A 20,000-nucleotide genomic window follows, 5' to 3' on the forward strand; every position below is an offset into this window, starting at 1 on the left:
ATCTCTAGCTAAAACAGCATCTATGAAGTTAGGCGTTCTGAGACGTCTCCGCCAGTTTTTCTCACCCCCCTCCCCCCCAGCTGCTAACTCTGTACAAGGGCCTTGTCCGTCCATGTATGGAGTATGCTTCACATGTCTGGGGGGGTTCCACTCATACTGCTCTTCTAGACAGGGTGGAATAAAAAGCTTTTCGTCTCATCAAGTCCTCTCCTCTGACTGACTGTCTTCAGCCTCTCTCTCACCGCCGCAATGTTGCATCTCTAGCTGTCTTCTACCGCTATTTTCATGCTAACTGCGCTTCTGATCTTGCTAACTGCATGCCTCCCTCCTTCCGTGGCCTCACTGCACAAGACTTTCTTCTTTCTCTCACCCCTATTCTGTCCACCTCTCTAACGCAAGAGTTAACCAGTATTCTCAATCAATCATCCCTTTCTCTGGTAAACTCTGGAACTCCCTGCCTGCTTCTGTATTTCCACCTTCCTATGACTTGAATTCCTTCAGGAGGGAGGTTTCAAGACACTTATTCATCAGTTTTTGACTACTGCTTTGACCCTTTTATGGGACCGGCATTTCAGTGGACATTTTTTTTTATTGGATTTTTGTTGCCCTTGGCCAGTGTCCTTCCTACATAAAAAAAAAAAAAAAAAAAAACATTAGGATTGTATCTCATCAACCTGTTGCCAGCTGCATTACGCACTCAGAGGCGATATCCAAGATTCCAGGTCAGAGCTCCAGTGTCATCTACTTTCAGGGTCCCCAAGATTTAGTGAATACTCGAGTACTGACATGTCACGGTCACACGTGGATATAGATACTTGGGCAGTGTGTGAGCTTTCAGATGTATTGCTTCATCCAGACGAGTTAGCAGCACAAGCATGAAGTAGGGTGGATCTCACAGGTGTTTGCTTTTGTTGAGATCCTTACCAAGAAGCGGTGACATCCAGAACCAACAGCAACAGCAATCTTTGTGGTCTCTGGAGCCTTTGTTGTTGTTGATGTTTTATTGTGTAAGACGTTATAGAGAACATCCTGTGTCCTCGCAGTAACCACACGAAAAGGCAGGTATCTTACTAGGAGTGGTCAGTGTTGTTGTTGCTGTTGTTGTTGTTGTTGTTTTTGTTGTTATCAGAACCACAAACGGAGGAAGGTGGATGTGTTGTATTACTGAACAACAATAAAGAAAGAAGAATAGATGAGTCAGGCCACCTTGGCGGAGATACTCACAAGGGATTTTCATGTTTTGTGCCGTGAATACATTTTATGGCTAGACTGAAGTGGTACTTATTATTTTCTAAGTATATCCTTGTTGTTGTTTTTAGGTTTGTACCGCTGAATGTTGGGAAGCTTTACATTTATTCTTTTTGCTTCTTTTTTTCTTATTTGATCTTGTTATATATGGAATTGTGCTTGTTCGTTTTATTTTGTTTCAGCTGTTGTGCATATTTAACATTCTCAGCGTTTGAAGTGTGTTCTGTTTTCAGTGTTGTTTTTCATATATCCATGTGTTCTTGCTTGGAGGAATTTGATACGTTTTATTTATGACATTTCGTGTTTTTCTTCAGTATTTATTCTTTCCTTTTTTTGTTCATGTGTATGTTGTAACTCATGCAGTAAAGGATTTGTGGTGGTTCTGTTTATGATGCTTCATTTTTAGCTCTTTTTAGAATAGTCAAGCTGCATCACTTTTTTATGTGGATGTTTTGATATTTTCAGGAAAGGATGGCAGGTGGTGCCGCGGTGAACACTCCCAACACGTGCAGGAGGAAAGTGAGTACCTGCTTCATTACATCATGTGCACTCTGTTTTGGAACTCGCTGTTAAACTTTTTTTTTTTTTCCATGTCAACCGAAACCTGTCATTGTTGCCTGCCTTTCTCCTGTCTGCTTCCCTCGAATCTATGAAGGAAAGAAAGGATGTGCTTCCATGGTATCGTGCCATTGAAGGATTAGTTTAAACCTTTTTCTAAAGCGTTGTTTTTGTCTCCCATTTTTGTGCCTTCCTAGGGTATATATATATGAAAGAAGAAAGAATGTAAATTTAGTCTATAATGTTCATTGCAGCATCTTACAGGGAAAAAAGTCCTTTGAGGATTAACCGAGAATCTTTTCAAAACTATAATCTCTGTATTCCAGTCTTCGTGTGCTTATTTTAGTGTATGCATAGAGAAAAGAAGGATACGAAATCATATATTTTCTATAATGGTGTCATCTTGTTGGTATAAATATTTACTTGGAGATTCAGTTGAAACCTAACAATTAGCTCTCATTTTTGCGTTCGTTTTTTATTCGTATATATCTTATGTATGTACGAATATATGAGTGAAGAAAGGAAAGATGCAATTACAAAATACTTTCCACAATAACAGGAATATTCGCTTGAGAACTTTTTTAGGTAACAAATATCAGATCTTATAATTTATCGGTTTATTTATCCTTTACTGTGTTTTACCGTTATGTAGATTAATAATATTTTGCATGTTATGATAAAGTGTCCTTGGAAACTGTTACTGTAACACATTTCATTTAGTGTGAATTTGGTTCCCACTTAAAAAAAATAAAATAATAACAAAATAAATAAATAAGATAATCTTTCCTTCTATGGAGAAAACATATTTACATTTTCTTTGTTGAATTGGTATTGACATTATTTTTAACAAAATCACCCTATATGGCAAAAGAAAACATTACCAAAAATGTGTCTTTTCAGCCACTTCCCTACCAATACGCTTAAACGCATGCAAAACACCCTTTGTGGAGAAACACAATAACATTACCAAAAAAACTACTATTTGGAGTGTCTTTGAGATTGTTACGTAGAAAAACGCTAAAATGCATGCAAGATATCCTATATGAGGAAACAAAAAGACATGAGAAACATGTATTATGAGTGTTTTAGAGCTTATGTACCAAAACTCGAAAACGGACATTACAAAAAAAAAAAAAAAAAAAACATGCATTCTGAGTGTATTTCACATTATTAGGTTTTACAACGCCAAAATGCACGCAAAGCAATTTATATGAGATAAAGAAATTAAATTTCCAGAAACATAGCTTTTGAGTGTTTATGAGCGTGTAAGGCACCAAAACGCTAAAAAGCACAGCACCCTGTACAAGAAAACAAAACATTACCAAAAAGTCACTTTTCAATCTTTTGATCTATTTAAATACCAAAACACTAAAACGCATTTGAAAATCCCTTCATGGAAAAAGAGTATAACTTTAAGAAATACATGAATTTTGAGTGTTTTAAGCCTCTTACATAGGAAAATGTCGAAATTCATGCAAAGTACTTTATATGGGGAAACGAAAAGACATTTCGAAAATTGTGTATTTTGAGAGTTATTTTATGTTCTTATACATCAAAAAAAGTAACGGACCCAAAACTGAAACCTGGGGGACACCACTCGTAACTCGAAGCCATTCGGAAGCTTTTTCATTTATAATTACTCGTTCTATTTGTTAGCCAACTTTCAGTCCAACCACACAACTGCTCTCCCATTCCGTGAGCTTTCAGTTTAATTAGACGTTTATGTGGTACAGTATCAAACGCTTTCCTGAAGTCTAGATAAATTATGTCAGATGGAGCTCGCTCATCATAATTAGAGAATATGTAATTAAAAAAATTTAAGAGATTAGTTAAACATGATCCATTGTTCCGGAATCCATGCTGTGTGTCTAATATCAGTTTGTGGTTGTCAAAGAAGGAAGTTGTTTTGTCTCTAAGTATTTTTTCTAAAATTTTTATAACTACCGTGGTGAGACTGATAGGTCTCTAGTTTCTAGCTTAACTTTTGCTATTTTTCTTGAATGTTGGTGAGACATTTGCGCATTTCCAGTGAGTCGGTACGATTCCTTCCTGCAACGATCTATTGAAGAGCAATTTCAGAGGTAACACATGTTCTTCTTGACATTCTCTTAATAGCCTGGATGATAATCTATCATCACCTGTGTTTTTATTGGGGTCAAGGTTACGAAGGTATTTGGCTATATCGACTTCGCTTATTTCACCTATTATTAGCTTTTCGTTTTCGGAAACTCTAAACATATTGATTGCAGTTGGCAAGGTCGAAATGTCTTCTGTGATAAACACGCTGTGAAAAAAGTTATATAGAATTTTTGCCATGTCATTGCAGTCACTAACAAGTACGTTATTATTATCTTTTATTGGTCCAATTTTTTGTTTATTTTTCTTTTTTTTTTTACTACGGATGTATTGAAAAAAAATTTTAGGATTTGTTTTCGCTTGTTTTGATATGTATATTTCAAGGTTGCGTTTCGACTTCCTTATCTCTCTCTCACAACATCGTTTGGTGGTAATATAACACCTGTAATCGTTATCAGATTTAATTTGTTTATATTTAGCATATAGACCCTTTTTTCCTAGCGATGATGTGTTTTATAAGATACTTTTAATGCATTTTGGCTTTTTGTATCGATCAAGCTCAAAAAATTCAAAATACTTGTTATTCTCTTTCTCTATAGAGAGTATTTTGCATGCTTTTTAGCGTTTTGGTAGGTAAACACTCAAACAACAAGTTTTTGATAATTTTTGTTTTGTTTTGTTTTGTTTTGTTTTGTTTATCTATGTAGGGTGCTTCCCATGCTTTATAGTATTTTGATGCCTAACACGCTCATAAACACTCAAAAGACACGTTTCTGGAAATGTAATTTTTTTCCTCATATAGGGTGCTTCGCATGGATTTTTGGCGTTTTAGTACATAACAATGTGAAATACAGTGAAAATACACATTTTTTTTGGTAAAATTATTGTTTCTCCTAATAGATTGCTATTCATGCGTTTTAGACTTTTGGTACCGAAGAAGCTTAAAACACTCATAATACACGTTTCTCATGATGACTTTTCTTTTCCCCATATTTGCATGTTTTTTTTTTTTTGCGTTTTTCTTTCGTAACAAGCTCTAAAACTCCTAGCATACTTGTTTTTGATAATGCTATTCTTTCTCTTCTTAAAGGGTATTTTGTATGCTTTTTACTGTTTTGATACTTAGGAAGGTAAAAAAAAAAAAAAATCAAAATACACGTTTTTTTGTAACGTTTTTTTTTTTTTATTCCATAAAAGTTACTTTCTTTGCTTTCGAGCATTTTGTTTCCTAACATGCATAAAAAATCTCAAAATATATGTTCCGTGAAATGTCGTTTTATTTCCCTGTAGAAGGGGTTTTTGCAAACATTTTGGCGTTATTGTACATAATGTGAAAAATATTCAAATTGTAACGGTGTCACATAATTAATAATAATATGTATTGTATTTATAATGCCTTGCCTGATTAACAATTTAAGTGTATGTATACGTACATGCATAAGTGTAGATAGTGGGTGTTGGCGGATAAGGGTGGGGAGGATATGATCACGCCACCTTACGTCACACACACACACCATGCAACTTTCCATACTCCTTTTATTGCCATCGATAAGTAATCGGTAGCACCTACATTATAGTATCTAAGTATTCTCCATGGTTAATCTCTCCCTAATGTATTTTGGCATGTATTACTCTTAGCTATAAGTAGCTTTTCCCTTGCCTTGTTTATGTAATTAGAGAGTTATAGTTATGAATATATTCATGTACTGTGAGTGCGGTCAACCCGCCCCTATTTCTACTGTCAGCAGTTTTTGAAGGCGCTAAGCTCCCTTGTGCCGGCTCCGGCAGTCTCTTGCCAGGGTGTAACGCTGTACCACGCAGAGGACATCCGTTGTCCCATACGCGCCACACCCTTCTCCAGAACTCTGTACATATATCTAAATATACCTATTTTTATACGTTCACCTTTGACATTCACCTGAAAACCACAGAAACTCACCAAGAGTGACTACCTATTATACAAAGGTAAGAAATTAATGAACAGTGTCCAGCGGTAATTGATAATTCAAAACCACTCTGGAACAGAATAACAAGTTTTTGGTAACCTCCTCTTTCTCTCTCTTTCGTTTTGGTACGTAAGCTCAAAAACACTCATAATACACGTTTCTCGTCATGTCTTTTCGTTTCTCCATATAGGGTGATTTGCATGTATTTTTTCTATGTAAGAAGCTGAAAATCACTCAAAATATTTGTTTTTGGTAATGTTATTCTGTTTCTTCAAAAAAAGGTGTTTTGCCTGAGTTTTAGCGATTTCTACGTATGAATTTCAAAAACAATCAAAAGATATTTTCGTAATATTTCACCATATAGGAGGCTTTGCATTCATTTTGTCATTTTCGTGCCCAACAATGTCAAATAGTCAAAATACACGTTTTTTGGTAAAGTTGTTTTGAATTTCCATATAAGAACATAAGAACATAAAAAATAAGCGAAGCTGCAAGAATCGACCAGGCTTATAGTGGCACTCCCCATATGAAATATACCTACCTATTTCTATCTATTATCCCCATCCATAAACCCGTCTAATCTTCTCTTAAACCTCTCTAGTGTCCTAGCACTAATAACATGATTACTGAGTCCGTTCTATTTATCTACCACTCTATTTGAGAACCAATTTTTTCTTATCTCCTTCCTAAACCTAAATTTTTCAAGCTTGAATCCGTTATTTCTTGTTCTACCCCGGTTGCTGATCCTAAGAATTTTGCTTACACCCCCTTGTTATAACCCTTATACCAATTAAAGAGTTCTATCAGGTCCCCTCTTAACCTACGTCTCTCTGAAGAATGTAAATTTAACAGCTTCAATCTTGCCTCGTAAGGAATACCCCTCATTCCCTGTATCCTTTTAGTCATTGTCCTCTGAACTGATTCTAATAGACTCTCCAATGGCTGCCATGTAAACAACGGGTGACGGGTGCTCTGTGATATCTGAGCTTTTTCCATGGAACAAAGCCTCATGAGGGAGCGTCATTCTGCATACAGTGAGAGCTACGTCCCTAGATGGCCCTGAGTGCTTAAATTGAGTTTTTCATTTGTGGACTTAGAATATATAAGGGAGTTAATGTACAGGCTACTGAGGCACCCTCCCTCGACCGAGATTTAATTTTCTGCGCATGTGCACACGATGACGTGTATGAATGCGTCAGAGTGATAGCCTTAATGGTTACGCATGAATCATCGCCTTGGTCATCACCGAACCCTCAGACATACGTAAGCTGGTTTCATTCGAGTAATCAAATCACAAAGTGAGCTGAAACCAATGCAATAGACCCTCACCCATTGGTAGGCTACCTTCATTTGAGAGCTCTATCAAGGTGGTGAGCCATATCCGATGAAATATACTAAACTAATATGATTATCAATGAATTATTGGCATATGCGAAGCACTTTATAAATGCTAGTGCCTATGATAACGTGAAACGAATTATTCAAAGCTTTTATAGCTCATAGGAAATTATTACTGCTAAAAAGGCACTGTGGGATGCTTGTGGAGATGTGCTGGGCAAGCTGCCTGAACGGAAGTCAACTGATAAAAGGCCAGGCTCAGTTGCACACATCATTGACATATTGGATGCCCTGAAAACATTAGATGCTACCAATAAATTACCTGATGTGGTAGCTCGTGATTTGGATCGTCTACTAGACCGTCAACCCGAAGATTTGAATCTTCTGATGATAGTGCAGAGGGTTGCTGCTCTCGAGAAGAGTTTGGAACAGCTTAGTGATGCTCTGTCACCTATTGCTGTAGATGTACTGAATTTAAAGGAGACTAAACACCGCTCCTTTAATGATGCACTGATTAATCGGCGACCTTCAGTCCAGGAAGATAACAATGATAGAAATATTGGAATACAAACTGAAGTGGAAAATGCCTCTGCAAATTAAATAAGTTCATACTCAAAACTGGATGATACTGCTTCTCACACACAGTCAAATAGTATAATGAATCCTCCGACATCAATATCAGTCCCTACATCTCCTCTTCATCTTTCATCATATCACCGGAAGCAGAACCGCCCCGATTCTAACAAATGTGAGTCGCCATTATGGGACACATCAGAGGACGTGGAAGTGAGCACGGGAAGGACAAGACAACTTCAGCCTGACGAGGATGGTTTCATTCCTGTGATGTCGCGGTGTATGAGGCGATAGGTGATAGGATGCGGAGAGACCTCGGTGTCAGGCTTTGAGGGAGCACTGCCACCACTCAGAAACATATGGGTGTCTAGAGTCCACCATAGAACCACTGAAACCCTCTCTACCTTCATTGAAAAACAACAGGTTAAGTTTTTTTATATTGAGAAAGTCTCACATGAAAATGCAAAGTTTAGTTCTTTTAAAATAAGTATATCGAAAAATGACTTCACAAAAGTATTGGATGATTCTTTCTGGCCACAAGGAGTGCAGTGTCAACCTGTGTTCAACCTGTCAGCCTGTGTCTGTGTGGCGGGAACATGCCCGCCGCAATGCAGCTCATCACCCTGATAATGACAGTGAAAACCAATTTTCCTCTTCACAGACGGTATACCAACCATCAGTCAGGACTCTACTAGTGTGTCCCGTGGCACTGATAAGGTCAGTAATTTACCTCATGGTACATTAGATAATACGATTTGATAACATCTGTTGTTTTTATTGTTAACCATGGCACAAAGTCTTAAAATAGTTTCTTTTAATTGTTCAGGTTTTAAATTCAGGAATTACGATTTGAAATTATTATTTCACTATGAAATTATTATTTCATTCATTATTTTCATTGATTATTTCATTGTCATTTACATATATCTATATCTATATATTTAGGAAATGTGATATCTTATTAATTCAAGAGACATGGCTGTATAATTTTCAACATGAAGAAATAGGAAAAGTTTTGGTTGACAGTGAGCACCATGCGGTGTCAGCTATGGATGAGTGTGATGTTTCCCGTGTTGGTAGGCCATACGATGGATGTGCAGTGGTGTGGCGTCGCGGCCTAGTGTTGGACTTCCAGCCCCTCACCACCACTTCTAAGTGCCTGTGTGCTGTTGTAGCTCACAGTCAATGTGATAGATTACTCCTCGTTTCGATGTACATGCCTAATGATGATAACTGTGATCGGAGTTTTGAAATTTTTGGTGAAGTCTTAAATGAATTGTCAGCTATGATAAATTTATATGACGGTTATGATATAATTGCGGGGGATTTTAATGTGGATTTCTATAGACGATCTCATAATGCTGATCTTTTAAAACTGTTTCTGAATGAGGAAAATTGATTGTGTCCACCATTATCTTCTACTCACACGACCTATACCTATGAGTCGGCACGAGGTAATAGATCTTGTATCGATCATTTCATTGTTAATGAATCTGCTATTAGAGCTGGTGAATGTCTCAACTTTTATGGATGGCAACAATCTAACTGAACATTTACCTATATCTATAACGACTACTTTAACAGTAAATGTCTGTAATACAGAAAAATTCACACCGCCAAGCGTTGACTGGGAAAAAGCTTTGTCCCTAGATAATGGGAACTATAAAACACTGATTGATTTTCATTTAAGGCATTTAGATATGTCGGGTGTTCTGGCACCATGTCCTGATTACCCTTGTAAAACACACAGTAACATGATAATGAACACACTCGAAAAGATACTTGAAATATTAAAGAAATGTGCTTATATTGCTATACCTAGACAGCGCGTAAATTGTTGAAATATTAAAGAAATGTGCTTATATTGCTATACCTAGACAGCGCATAAATGGAAAGAAAGGAATACCAGGATGGAATGAATATGTAAGACCGTATAAGGACAAATCCACCTTCTGGCATGGAATTTGGAAAAATGCAGGTTGTCCGGCTAGTGGACAGCTTGCAGATTTAAGAAGGTTTAGTAGATCGAAATATCACTGGGCAATTAAACAAGCTAAAAGGAATGCAGATGAGATCTTGAAGAAAAATACAGCTGTCACTCTTAGAAATAAATCATTCAAAGATTTCTGAAAGATCATTAAAAAAATGAAAGGAAGAAATATGTGTTCTAATCAGTTTAATATTACTCTGTTCCTCCATAAAGTTTTTTTTTTTTTTTACATGGATGTGGTAAGTAAAAAAAGGTCAAAAACACAAAAAGCTAGTTTTTGGTAATGTTTTGATTTCCCATATAGGGTGCTTTCAAAGCTTTTTAGTGTTTTGGTGCCTAACACTCAAAAACGCTTAAAAGATACATTTCCGGAAATGTGGTATCATTTTCCAATATAGGGTGATTTGTATGCATTTTGGCGTTTTGGTACCTAACAATGGGAAAAAAAACACTCAAAATACATTTTTGGTAATGCTTTTTCTCTTTCTTCGTATAGCATGCAATTCATGCGTTTTAGCGTTTTGTACCTAAGAAGGTCAAAAACACTCATAAAATATCGTAATGTTTATCGTAATGTCCTTTTGTTTCCAAGTATTGGATATTTTCCATGCATTTTGGCGTTTAAGTACGTAACAAAATCAAAACGACTCAAAATACGTGTTTTTCGTAATGATATTAAGTTTCTCCACAAAGTGTGTTTTGCATATGTTTTAGCGCTTTGGTACGTAAAAAAAAATAAAAATACTCAAAAGACATGTTTTTTTTGGTAAGGTTGTTTTCTATTCCTATAAAGGGTGCTTTCCATATTTTTTTTTTAGCGTTTTGGTGCCTAACTCTTAAAAAAAAAAAAAAAAACTCAAAAGATACGTTTCTGGTAGTTTTTTTTTTTTTTTTTTTCTCCTGTGGAAAAGGCTTTCCATGTATTTTGGCGTTTTGGTAACTAGCAATGTGAAAAACACGGAAAATACATGTTTTTACTAACGTTTTAGCGTTTTAGTAACTAAGAAGCTCAAAACACTTCATACACGTTTTTCGAAATGTCCTTTCGTTTTCCCATAAAGAGTGCTTTTGCATGCTTTTTTTGTTGTTTTTATCCATAATTAATTCAAAAACAGTCAATATACACGTTTTTGGTAATGTTATTCCGTTTCTCCATAAGAGGTGTTTTGCATGCATTTTAGAATTTTGGTATGTAAGAGACTCAAAAACACTCAGAAGACACTTTTTGGTAGTGTTGTTTTGATTTCGCATATTTTATGCTTTACATGCTTTTTACCGTTTTTGTGCTTAAAGCGCTTAAAAACACTCAATAGACATGTTTCTGGATATGTCGTTTCCTTTCCCAATGTAAGATACTTTGAATCCATTTTTGGTTGTTGGTAACTAACATTGTAAAAATCATTCAAAATACACGTTTTTGGTAATGTTGTTCTCTTTCTCTATATAGAGTGCTATTCATACCTTTTAGTGTTTTGTACCTAAAAAGCTAAAAAAAAACACTCATAATACACGTTTCTTGTAATGTCCTTTCGTTTCCCCATATAGTGTACTGGACATGCATTTTGGCGTTTCTCTTCTTAACAATCTCAAAAACACACAAAATACTTTTTTTTTATAATGTTTTATAATGTTTTTCCATAAAGGCTGTTTTGCATGCAATTTAGCGTTTTGGTATGTAACAAAATGAAAACATCAAAAATACACGTCTTTGTAATGTTGTTTTATTTTCCTATATAGGGTGCATTCCATGCTTTTTATCGTTTTGGTGCCTAACACTATTATAAACACTTAAAAGACACGTTCCTGGTAATGTTGTTTAATTTCCACATGTCAGACACTTTTCATTCATTTTGACGTTTTGGTACCTAACAATGTGAAAACACCAATATATATATATATATATATATATATATATATATATATATATATATATATATATATATATATATATATATATATATATATATATATATATATATATATATATATATATATATTTTTTTTTTAATGTTATGTTTCTCCATATAGAGTCTTACTCATGCGTTTTTGTGTTTTGGTACCTAGAATATAAAAAAAAAAATACATTCATAATATACGTTAGTCGTTATGTCTTTTTGTTTACCCCTATAGTGTACATTGTATGCATTTTTGGCGTTTTTGTACAGAACTAGCTCAAAAACACTTTTAATACACGTTTTTTTTTGGTAATGTTGTTCAGTTAGGTGTTTTACATGTGTTTCAGCCTTTTGGTACATAAGAAGCTGAAAAAGACTCAAAAGGCACGTTTTTGGTAATGTTGTTTTGTATTCCCATTTTTAACGTTTTGGTGCCAAACACTCTTAAAAAGACTACAAACATACATTTCTCTTAATGTCGTTTCGTTTACCCCATATAGTAAATTTTGTATGCATTTTGGCGTTTTGTCACCTAAAATTGTGTAAAACACTTAAAATCCATCTTTTTGGGAAATATTTTGTTTCTCCATATAGAGTGATATTCATACGCTTTCGCGTTTTGGTACATAAAAACTCAAAATTATTCATAATACACGTTTATCTTAATGTCCTTTCGTATCCTTATATAGGGTACAATACATGAATTTTGGTGTATTGTACGTAACATGCTTTAAAAACTGAAAATACACGTTTTTGGTAATGTTTTTGTGTTTCTCCATAACGTGTGTTTTGCATGCGTTTTAGTTTTATGGTAAGCAAGTAGCTCAAAAACAATCAAAAAATTATTTAGGTAATGCTGTTTTCTATTTCCATAGAGGGCATTTTCCATGCTTTTTTTTTTTTTTATTTTGGTGCCTACGCAGAAAAACACTCAAAAGATGCGTTTCTTTTAATATCATTGAATTTCCCCATATTGGAGAATTTGTATACATTTTAACGTTTTCATACCTAACAATGTAAAAAACACTAAAATTGCACTTTTATGGTTATGTTCTGTTTCTCAAAACAGAGTGATATCCATGTGTTTTAGTACCTAAGAAGCCAAAAAAAAAAAAAAAAACTCATAACACTATATAACAAAATTTCACTTTTGTCTCGTGCTTGGCCCCAAACCATAATTTTCCAGTTATTTCCATCTAAACAAGAGAGAAAAAAAAGTTATTTTGATCCTAAAACTTTGCTTTTGTGGTCAGAACAGTGCATTTTGCCTTATTTCATTATAGTATGGGTTACTAATGGTTTTCATGTCAGGTAAAGACCTTTGCAAAATCTCAATTGCTTATCTAATTGCTTTTGAAATGTTGCAAAAAGTTAAAACAATGAAAGAAAGACTATGAAGTGTTCAAAAGATTTTTAATTTTAATAAGATCATTCTTTAACTGACCAGATCTAGCAAGAAATTTTTCATATTCAGAAGAATTTGCTTCAGAAATCTTCTCAAATCCTCGAGAATGTTCTACCAGACGCTTTTAGAAGTTTCTAAAACTTTTTAGAACATTCTATTCATTGTAAGCATTTGCAGAATATTCTAGAACTTTCTAGAATAGAGTAGAAATATGTAGAAGTATCAAGAATTTTCTAGAATCTACAAGAATTTTCTAGAATGATTTAGAATATTCTAAAGTAGGGTCAAGAATACTCTATAAAGATTAAGATCATTCTGGAACACATTCAAGAAAGACCAAGAATATTCTAGAGTACTGCTTGACAATATAAAAGTAGGGGTTTCCAGACCACCAATCAGTTCTGCTTTGGTTTCCTGAGAAGATACATCGCAAGAGGGGAAATGGCATCAAGAGGCTGCAATCATTCTCCAGATGCATTCTGCTGCATATGTGGTCAATTCATCAAGACAAGAGCAAAGATGTTCACTGTGACAGCATCTGGAAAAATGTGTGAAGCTTACAAAGCATATTTTGCTGTGCCAGTTGGGAACCAAGACAAGCTTCTACTGGAAACTTTGAACTAAAGAAGTATGGCTGAAAGTTATTGGAGACTTCAAGATGGTGGCTTTTTTTTATGGGACTGCAAGGAGGTTTTACCAAGAATCCTTGTTTTCTTTGCCTTTGTGACAGTAGCAACAGACAAGCACTGGTTGAGGCTTTAGTGAAAAGCTATGATGAGATAGGCTGAAGAATGTCCTTGAAGGTCCATATCCTAGATGATCACCTCAACAACTTCAAGGAGAATATGGGAGCATATTCAGAGAAGATTCATATGGCAGGAGGAAGCAGTAGACACCTACCGAAACGATAATTACTCCCAGTGAGGTCTAAAGCACTGTTCAAGGGATGCTGTCAACTTATCATTAAACCCAGCTGTGACCTCACTGAACGTTTCCCTTTGTGTATCACAACACAAGGGGGCAGTCACAGCCTGCCCTCTAAAGACAACTCTCTTCATCCACACAAAACTACAAGCACCTAATAACACACACACCCTTCACTCAAAAATGTCAAAATTATCATGGCGACTCCTACACCATCCTCGGAGTCCATATTCTGGGGAGGAAACCATCAATGTCCCCAGGTCGGATTGCCTTTCTGTCGACGACCCTAAGTGTCGACCCCCCTCAACTTTTTCTTCATTAACTTCTGCAACATTCGCGGTCTAAGATCTAGTTTTCAATCTGTACAACACCACCTCTCCTCTTCTAAACCTCATCTTCTTTTCCTCACTGAAACTCAGGTGTCTGAGGCAACTGACAGTAGCCCCTTTTCTGTTCCCTCCTACTTTTTCTACCCTCATTTTCGATCCAAAGCTGGATGTTGCGTTTATGTGCGCAACGGCTTAACCTCTTCTCGTGCCTACGCTCTTAAATCTTCCGAGTTTTCCACCATCTGGCTACGACTACAGAGTCACTCTCAAACTAAATTCATCTGTGCAGTATACCTCTCACCTAACACCTCTGACTATAAGAAATTCTTTGACTAATTAACTTCCAAAGCGGAGCACCTTCTGACTCTATTCCCTTTTGCAGAAAATCTACATTCTTGGAGACCTCAATGTTCACCACCAGCTTTGGCTTTCCTCTCCCTTCACTGACCATCCTGGTGAACTAGCCTTCAACTTTGCTATCCTCCACGACCTAGAGCAATTGGTGTAACACGCTACTCGTATTCCTGACCATCTTGGAGATATGCCCAACATTCTTGACCTTTTCCTGACCTCTAATTCTTCTGCTTATGCTGTCATCCTCTCTTCTCCGTTGGGTTGTTCCGATCATAATCTCATATCTGTTTCTTGTCCTATCACTCTAAACCCTCCTCAGGATCCCCCTAGGCGAAGGTGCCTCTGTCGTTTTGCCTCTGCTAGTTGGGGGACCTGAGGAGGTATTTTGCTAATTTTCCTTGGAATGACTACTGCTTCCGTGTCAGAGACCCGTCTTTGTGTGCCGAGCGCATAACAGAGGTGACAGTGTTTGGCATGGAAGCGTACATTCCTCACTCTTTTTCTAGACCTAAACCTTCCAAACCTTGATTCTCGTGCTATACATGATAGAGAGGTGGCCCACAAAACGTACTAAAGACTTCCATCACCAGAATCTCATGCACTTTATATTTCTGCCCGGAACCATGCTAAGTCTGTTCTCCAACTAGCCAAAAACTCCTTCATTAACAGAAAGTGTCAAAACCTTTCAAGATCTAACTCCCCTCATGACTTCTGGCATCTAGCCAAAAATGTCTCCAATAACTTTGCTTCTTCTTCTTTCCCTCTTTTATTTCAACTAGATAGCACCACTGCTATCACATCTATTTCTAAAGCTGAACTCTTCGCTCAAACCTTTGCTAAAAACTTTACCTTGGACGATTCTGAGCTTGTTCCTCCCTCTCCTCCACCCTCTGATTACTTCATGCTACCTATTAAAATTCTTTGCAATGATGTTTTCTATGTCCTTGCTGGCTTAAACCCTCAGAAGGATTATGGACCTGACGGGGTCCCTCCTATTGTTCTCCGAAACTGTGTCTCCGTGCTTGCACCTTGCCTAGCCAAACTCTTTCACCTTTGTCTGTCAACATCTGCCTTTCCTTCTTGCTGGAAGTTTGCCTACATTCAGCCTGTTCCTAAAAAGGCTGACCGTTCTAATCCCTCAAACTACCGTCCTATTGCTTTAATTTCCTGCTTATCTAAAGTTTTTGAGTCTATCCTCAACAGGAAGATTCTAAAACATCTATCACTTCACAACCTTCTATCTGATCGCCAGTAAGGGTTCCGTCAAGGCCGCTCTACTGGTGATCTTCTGGCTTTCTTTACTGAGTCTTTGTCATCCTCTTATAGAGATTTTGGTGAAACTTTTGTAGTTGCCTTGGACATATCAGAACCTTTTGATAGAGTTTGGCACAAAGCTTTGATTTAGACTGAAAATAAGGATAGAGAAAGTAGGAGGGAAGAGAGAAGAGGGTACTGTCAATTGTTTTAGACACCTGTGTTTCGGTGAAGAAAAGAAGTTGAGGTTAGGTAGAGAAGAGGTGGTGTCCTACAGATTGAAAACTAGATTTATAGCCGCGAATGTTGTAGAAGTTAATGAAAAAAAAATGTTGTGGACGGTTTCAAGATCTTGGGGTCGATACAAGAAGCCAGTGCGACCTGGGAACATTTGTGGTCCCCTCCAGACGTGGACTCAAAGGCTAGTATGTGAGTCGCCATATTCAATTTTGAATTATGAGTGAACGGTGTGCGCGTAATTAGGTGCATGTAGATTTAGTTTGTGAAGGAAGAGAGTTGTCTTTAGAGGTCCGGTACTTGAGACCTCACTGTGATTTACTATCATTTGGCAGGTGTCTATTGCCTCTTTCTACTAAATGAATATTAGGGCTGTTATATACAGTTGCCATGGTAAATATGAGAGGGAGAGAGAGAGAGAGAGAGAGAGAGAGAGAGAGAGAGAGAGAGAGAGAGAGAGAGAGAGAGAGAGAGAGAGAGAGATTTACCTAATCTGCTCACTAACACATGCACACACACACACTCTCTCTCTCTCTCTCTCTCTCTCTCTCTCTCTCTCTCTCTCTCTCTCTCTCTCTCTCTCTCTCTCTCTCTCTCCCATTCTCTCTCACACACACCACACACACACACACACACACACACACACACACACACACACACACACACACACACACACACACACACATACACACACACACTTGGCAACATTGCCTCTAACTCATTTCTCTCTGCTGGTGATACCTCTCAGTGTTGTTGGTCTGTGAAACGAGATTTATCATAACAATTTATTGTTGAAGAACTTTCAACCGTTGACAAATCGGCATGTTAATGATGAAATAACACCAACATTGATTAAGAATGGAATGAATATCAGACCCAATATGTAGTAAACTTTAAACATAAACAAACAACGTATGGTCTTCATAATATCGGACAGTCAGCGCCTGTGCAGCCTTGACTCACAGCAAAGCCACATGCCCTGGCCTTAACATAGTATTCAGTTAATACAGCGTATGAATATCAATTTTTGCAACTAAAACCCATTAAGTAAATAACACCTAAGAATCATATGGCAAGTCTTGCTTTCAGAGTCCTGGCACTCACCGAGGCTATCACACTATAATCCAACCAATATTCAACACCTCTAATGCCAAGTTCATGCACAATATTTCCGAGTATGATACGTTATATACAAAACTAGAATACAAGTAACGTAACATTCCATGGTAGCAGACTTGCAGGTCTTATTCCATGCAGATCTTGCTAGAGTATGATAGGAACTGATTCCCTAAGTGAATGGCTCCCAGCAAGTTAAGCTCCATTTAACTCATGTGAGTAGGCGAACCCGTTCTCTTGAGTTGGTGAATCCAAGCCGAATACAGTGACGTAAACGAACATGAGTAAATAAAAATACACATGATATAATTATCACTTTCAATTATACAGGGACAGAAAACTTTATCAGGAGTAATCAAATTAGGAGTTATGAAATAAATGAAGGGTGAAATAGAAGAAGCAGCAAAGTCTGAATCATCCAAAATAGCGTTTTCTTTTCTTTTTTTTTTTTTTTTTTTAGCGAAGGTTTCAGCCAAGAGTTCAGCTTTAGAGATAGAAGAGATGGCAGTGGTGCCATCAGGTTGATACAGAGGATGAAAAAAAAAAGGTTATTGGAGATGCTACTGGCTAGGTGATAGGAAACAGGAGGTGAATTAGATCTAGAAATATTTTGAGTTTCTATTGATCTGTGTGTTTTGGCTTGCTGGTGAACAGGTTTGATATGATTTTAGAGATAAATTAAATTCATGTGATGGAAAACTCAAGTGCCGTTCGGTATCTGGCTTGTTCTTATCACGTATAGTATGAAAACAGGTTGAGTTAAACCAAGGTTTGGAAGGTTTAGGGTGAGAAAAAGTTGGAGGAATATATGCCTTATTACTCCACCACTCTTGTTCTGCGCTTTGCACACTTAGACGAAAGCAGTAGTCATTCCAAGGAAAGTCAGAATAATACCTCCTCAGGTCCTCCAATTAGCGGAACCATAATGCCAGAGGCACCTCCGATCTGGGGGATCCTGAGGAAAAATTGAAGCGATAGGATAAGATACAGATATACGGTTGTGATTGAAGGAGTCTTACCTTTTGACACACACACACACACACACACACACACACACACACACACAGGGATCCTTAGGACATCAGTTAAGATCGTGCTGGGGTCTGATTTACTTCATGCTGCATCTGTTCAGGGACGTCGTTGGAACAGTTTTTGGAAGAGTGATTAATAGGGAGCAAAGAACAGTATTATGATGACCTGTGTGTCCGTTTCGTGATGATAAACCAGTAAAGAACATGAAAAAAAACATGGGAAACATAGCAGTCTATTAAATAAAACATAATCAGTAGGTACATAAATCACTATTCACATATAGACAACTACACAGCGTGGGACTTACGTTAGGGAGAACAGTTGTGCATGGTGTTACACACAGCAATACCGTTACTGCAAACACAACGCATACACCCGTTTTCCCACGTGCTTCCCGCCACACAATACTGATTTCGGTGTCTGGAGGTCTGTTTTGTTCGAGCAGGTTGTGGGAAAGCTGAAACAGAAAGAGATTATGATGATGATAATGATGATGATGAGGAGGAGGTGGAGGAGGGGGAGGAGGAGGAGGAGGAGAAGAAGGAGGAAGAAGAGGAGGAATAGAAGGTGTATAGGAAAATTTGCCTAGCGCATCACCGCCGTAACTGCCACACCGTGTTCCAGGCATAGGTCAGCCTCTCCTTGTACAAATACTATTATAGACTCCTTAACGGAACCTGATTGAACAGCAATCCATGTATGTGAGTTTCTAAGCCGATAACTTGGTGATTTTCTTTTTTATTGTTTATATATATATATATATATAGAGAGAGAGAGAGAGAGAGAGAGAGAGAGAGAGAGAGAGAGAGAGAGAGATCGCAATCATAGTGTTTTGTCATATTCTGTAAATATTAAAAAGGCAAAGGAATCTCAAAATTCACCCCGAATACATTCAAAAGAATGTAGTTGAAGTTATACGTGTTCCTAAGGTTATTTTAACAGTTTTAATGGCAGATTAACAAGGTTTCTATATCATTAGCTAAAAAGAAACACTCGTGAGATACCGGCTAATCAAGTAGGTAACTTTTAAAAAATATTGATTGATTATTGATTATTATTGATGTTATTATTATTATTATTATTATTATTATTATTATTATTATTATTATTATTATTATTTTCTTTATTATTATTGCAGAGAGAGAGAGAGAGAGAGAGAGAGAGAGAGAGAGAGAGAGAGAGACCTTGTGGGCGTGCCTCTATTGTGTGCTTCTTAACCTACTCATGCTCTTTGGCGCGTCCTTCCTTAACCACTAACCACTCTGAAACATTTACTGACTCTCGAGAGCTATTTCCAAACATTGTACTGGCTGGAAATTGCAAAATCTATTTGTTTTTAATCCTTTTCTTTCTTGTAGGTATTTATAAATATTTCATACATTGCTGTGAATTGATGCAGAGTGCAGTGAAAGGATTGAACGCTGATAAGCCTTACCCTGTGAGAAGGCTGCCGCCGTTACCACCACCACCACCACCACCATCACCATCGTCTGGGTTCTCATCCTCACAGTGAGCAGGACCCGCTGGCTGTCGATTGTTGCGCTGCCGTGCCCGCTCCAATATATAGAGGAGACCGGGGCAAACTGACAACAGGGGAAAGTTGGCACATTTTAAATAATTCCACTATTTACCGCTTGATAGCGCTGCTACTCACACCAGCTAATCACTTTTTGTGGCCTCCCTCACCAACATGCAGCTACGTTAGAAGGTCGCATGATTTGATTG

At 37.1% G+C, this 20,000-nt stretch overlaps 1 protein-coding gene across 7 annotated transcripts in view; it reads left to right on the plus strand.

The window, feature by feature from the left end:
• Positions 1 to 20,000, plus strand: part of LOC135092872 (uncharacterized) — a 66,915-nt gene that overhangs the window by 45,687 nt on the left and 1,228 nt on the right. For 3 of the 7 annotated variants that reach the window (XM_063991622.1, XM_063991619.1, XM_063991621.1), the window contains 3 exons: positions 1,714 to 1,767; positions 8,401 to 8,456; positions 8,820 to 10,113. In XM_063991622.1, coding sequence (XP_063847692.1) covers positions 1,720 to 1,767; positions 8,401 to 8,456; positions 8,820 to 9,138 — 423 coding nt within the window. In that variant the 5' untranslated portion in view covers positions 1,714 to 1,719 and the 3' untranslated portion in view covers positions 9,139 to 10,113. Of the gene's footprint in view, positions 1 to 1,713; positions 1,768 to 8,400; positions 8,457 to 8,819; positions 10,114 to 19,674 lie in introns of those variants that run through there. The other 4 variants (XR_010263102.1, XR_010263104.1, XR_010263103.1 and 1 more) reach the window with 2 other exon arrangements.

Source organism: Scylla paramamosain, chromosome 41 (assembly GCF_035594125.1).
Source record: "Scylla paramamosain isolate STU-SP2022 chromosome 41, ASM3559412v1, whole genome shotgun sequence".
Lineage (NCBI taxonomy): Eukaryota > Metazoa > Arthropoda > Malacostraca > Decapoda > Portunidae > Scylla > Scylla paramamosain.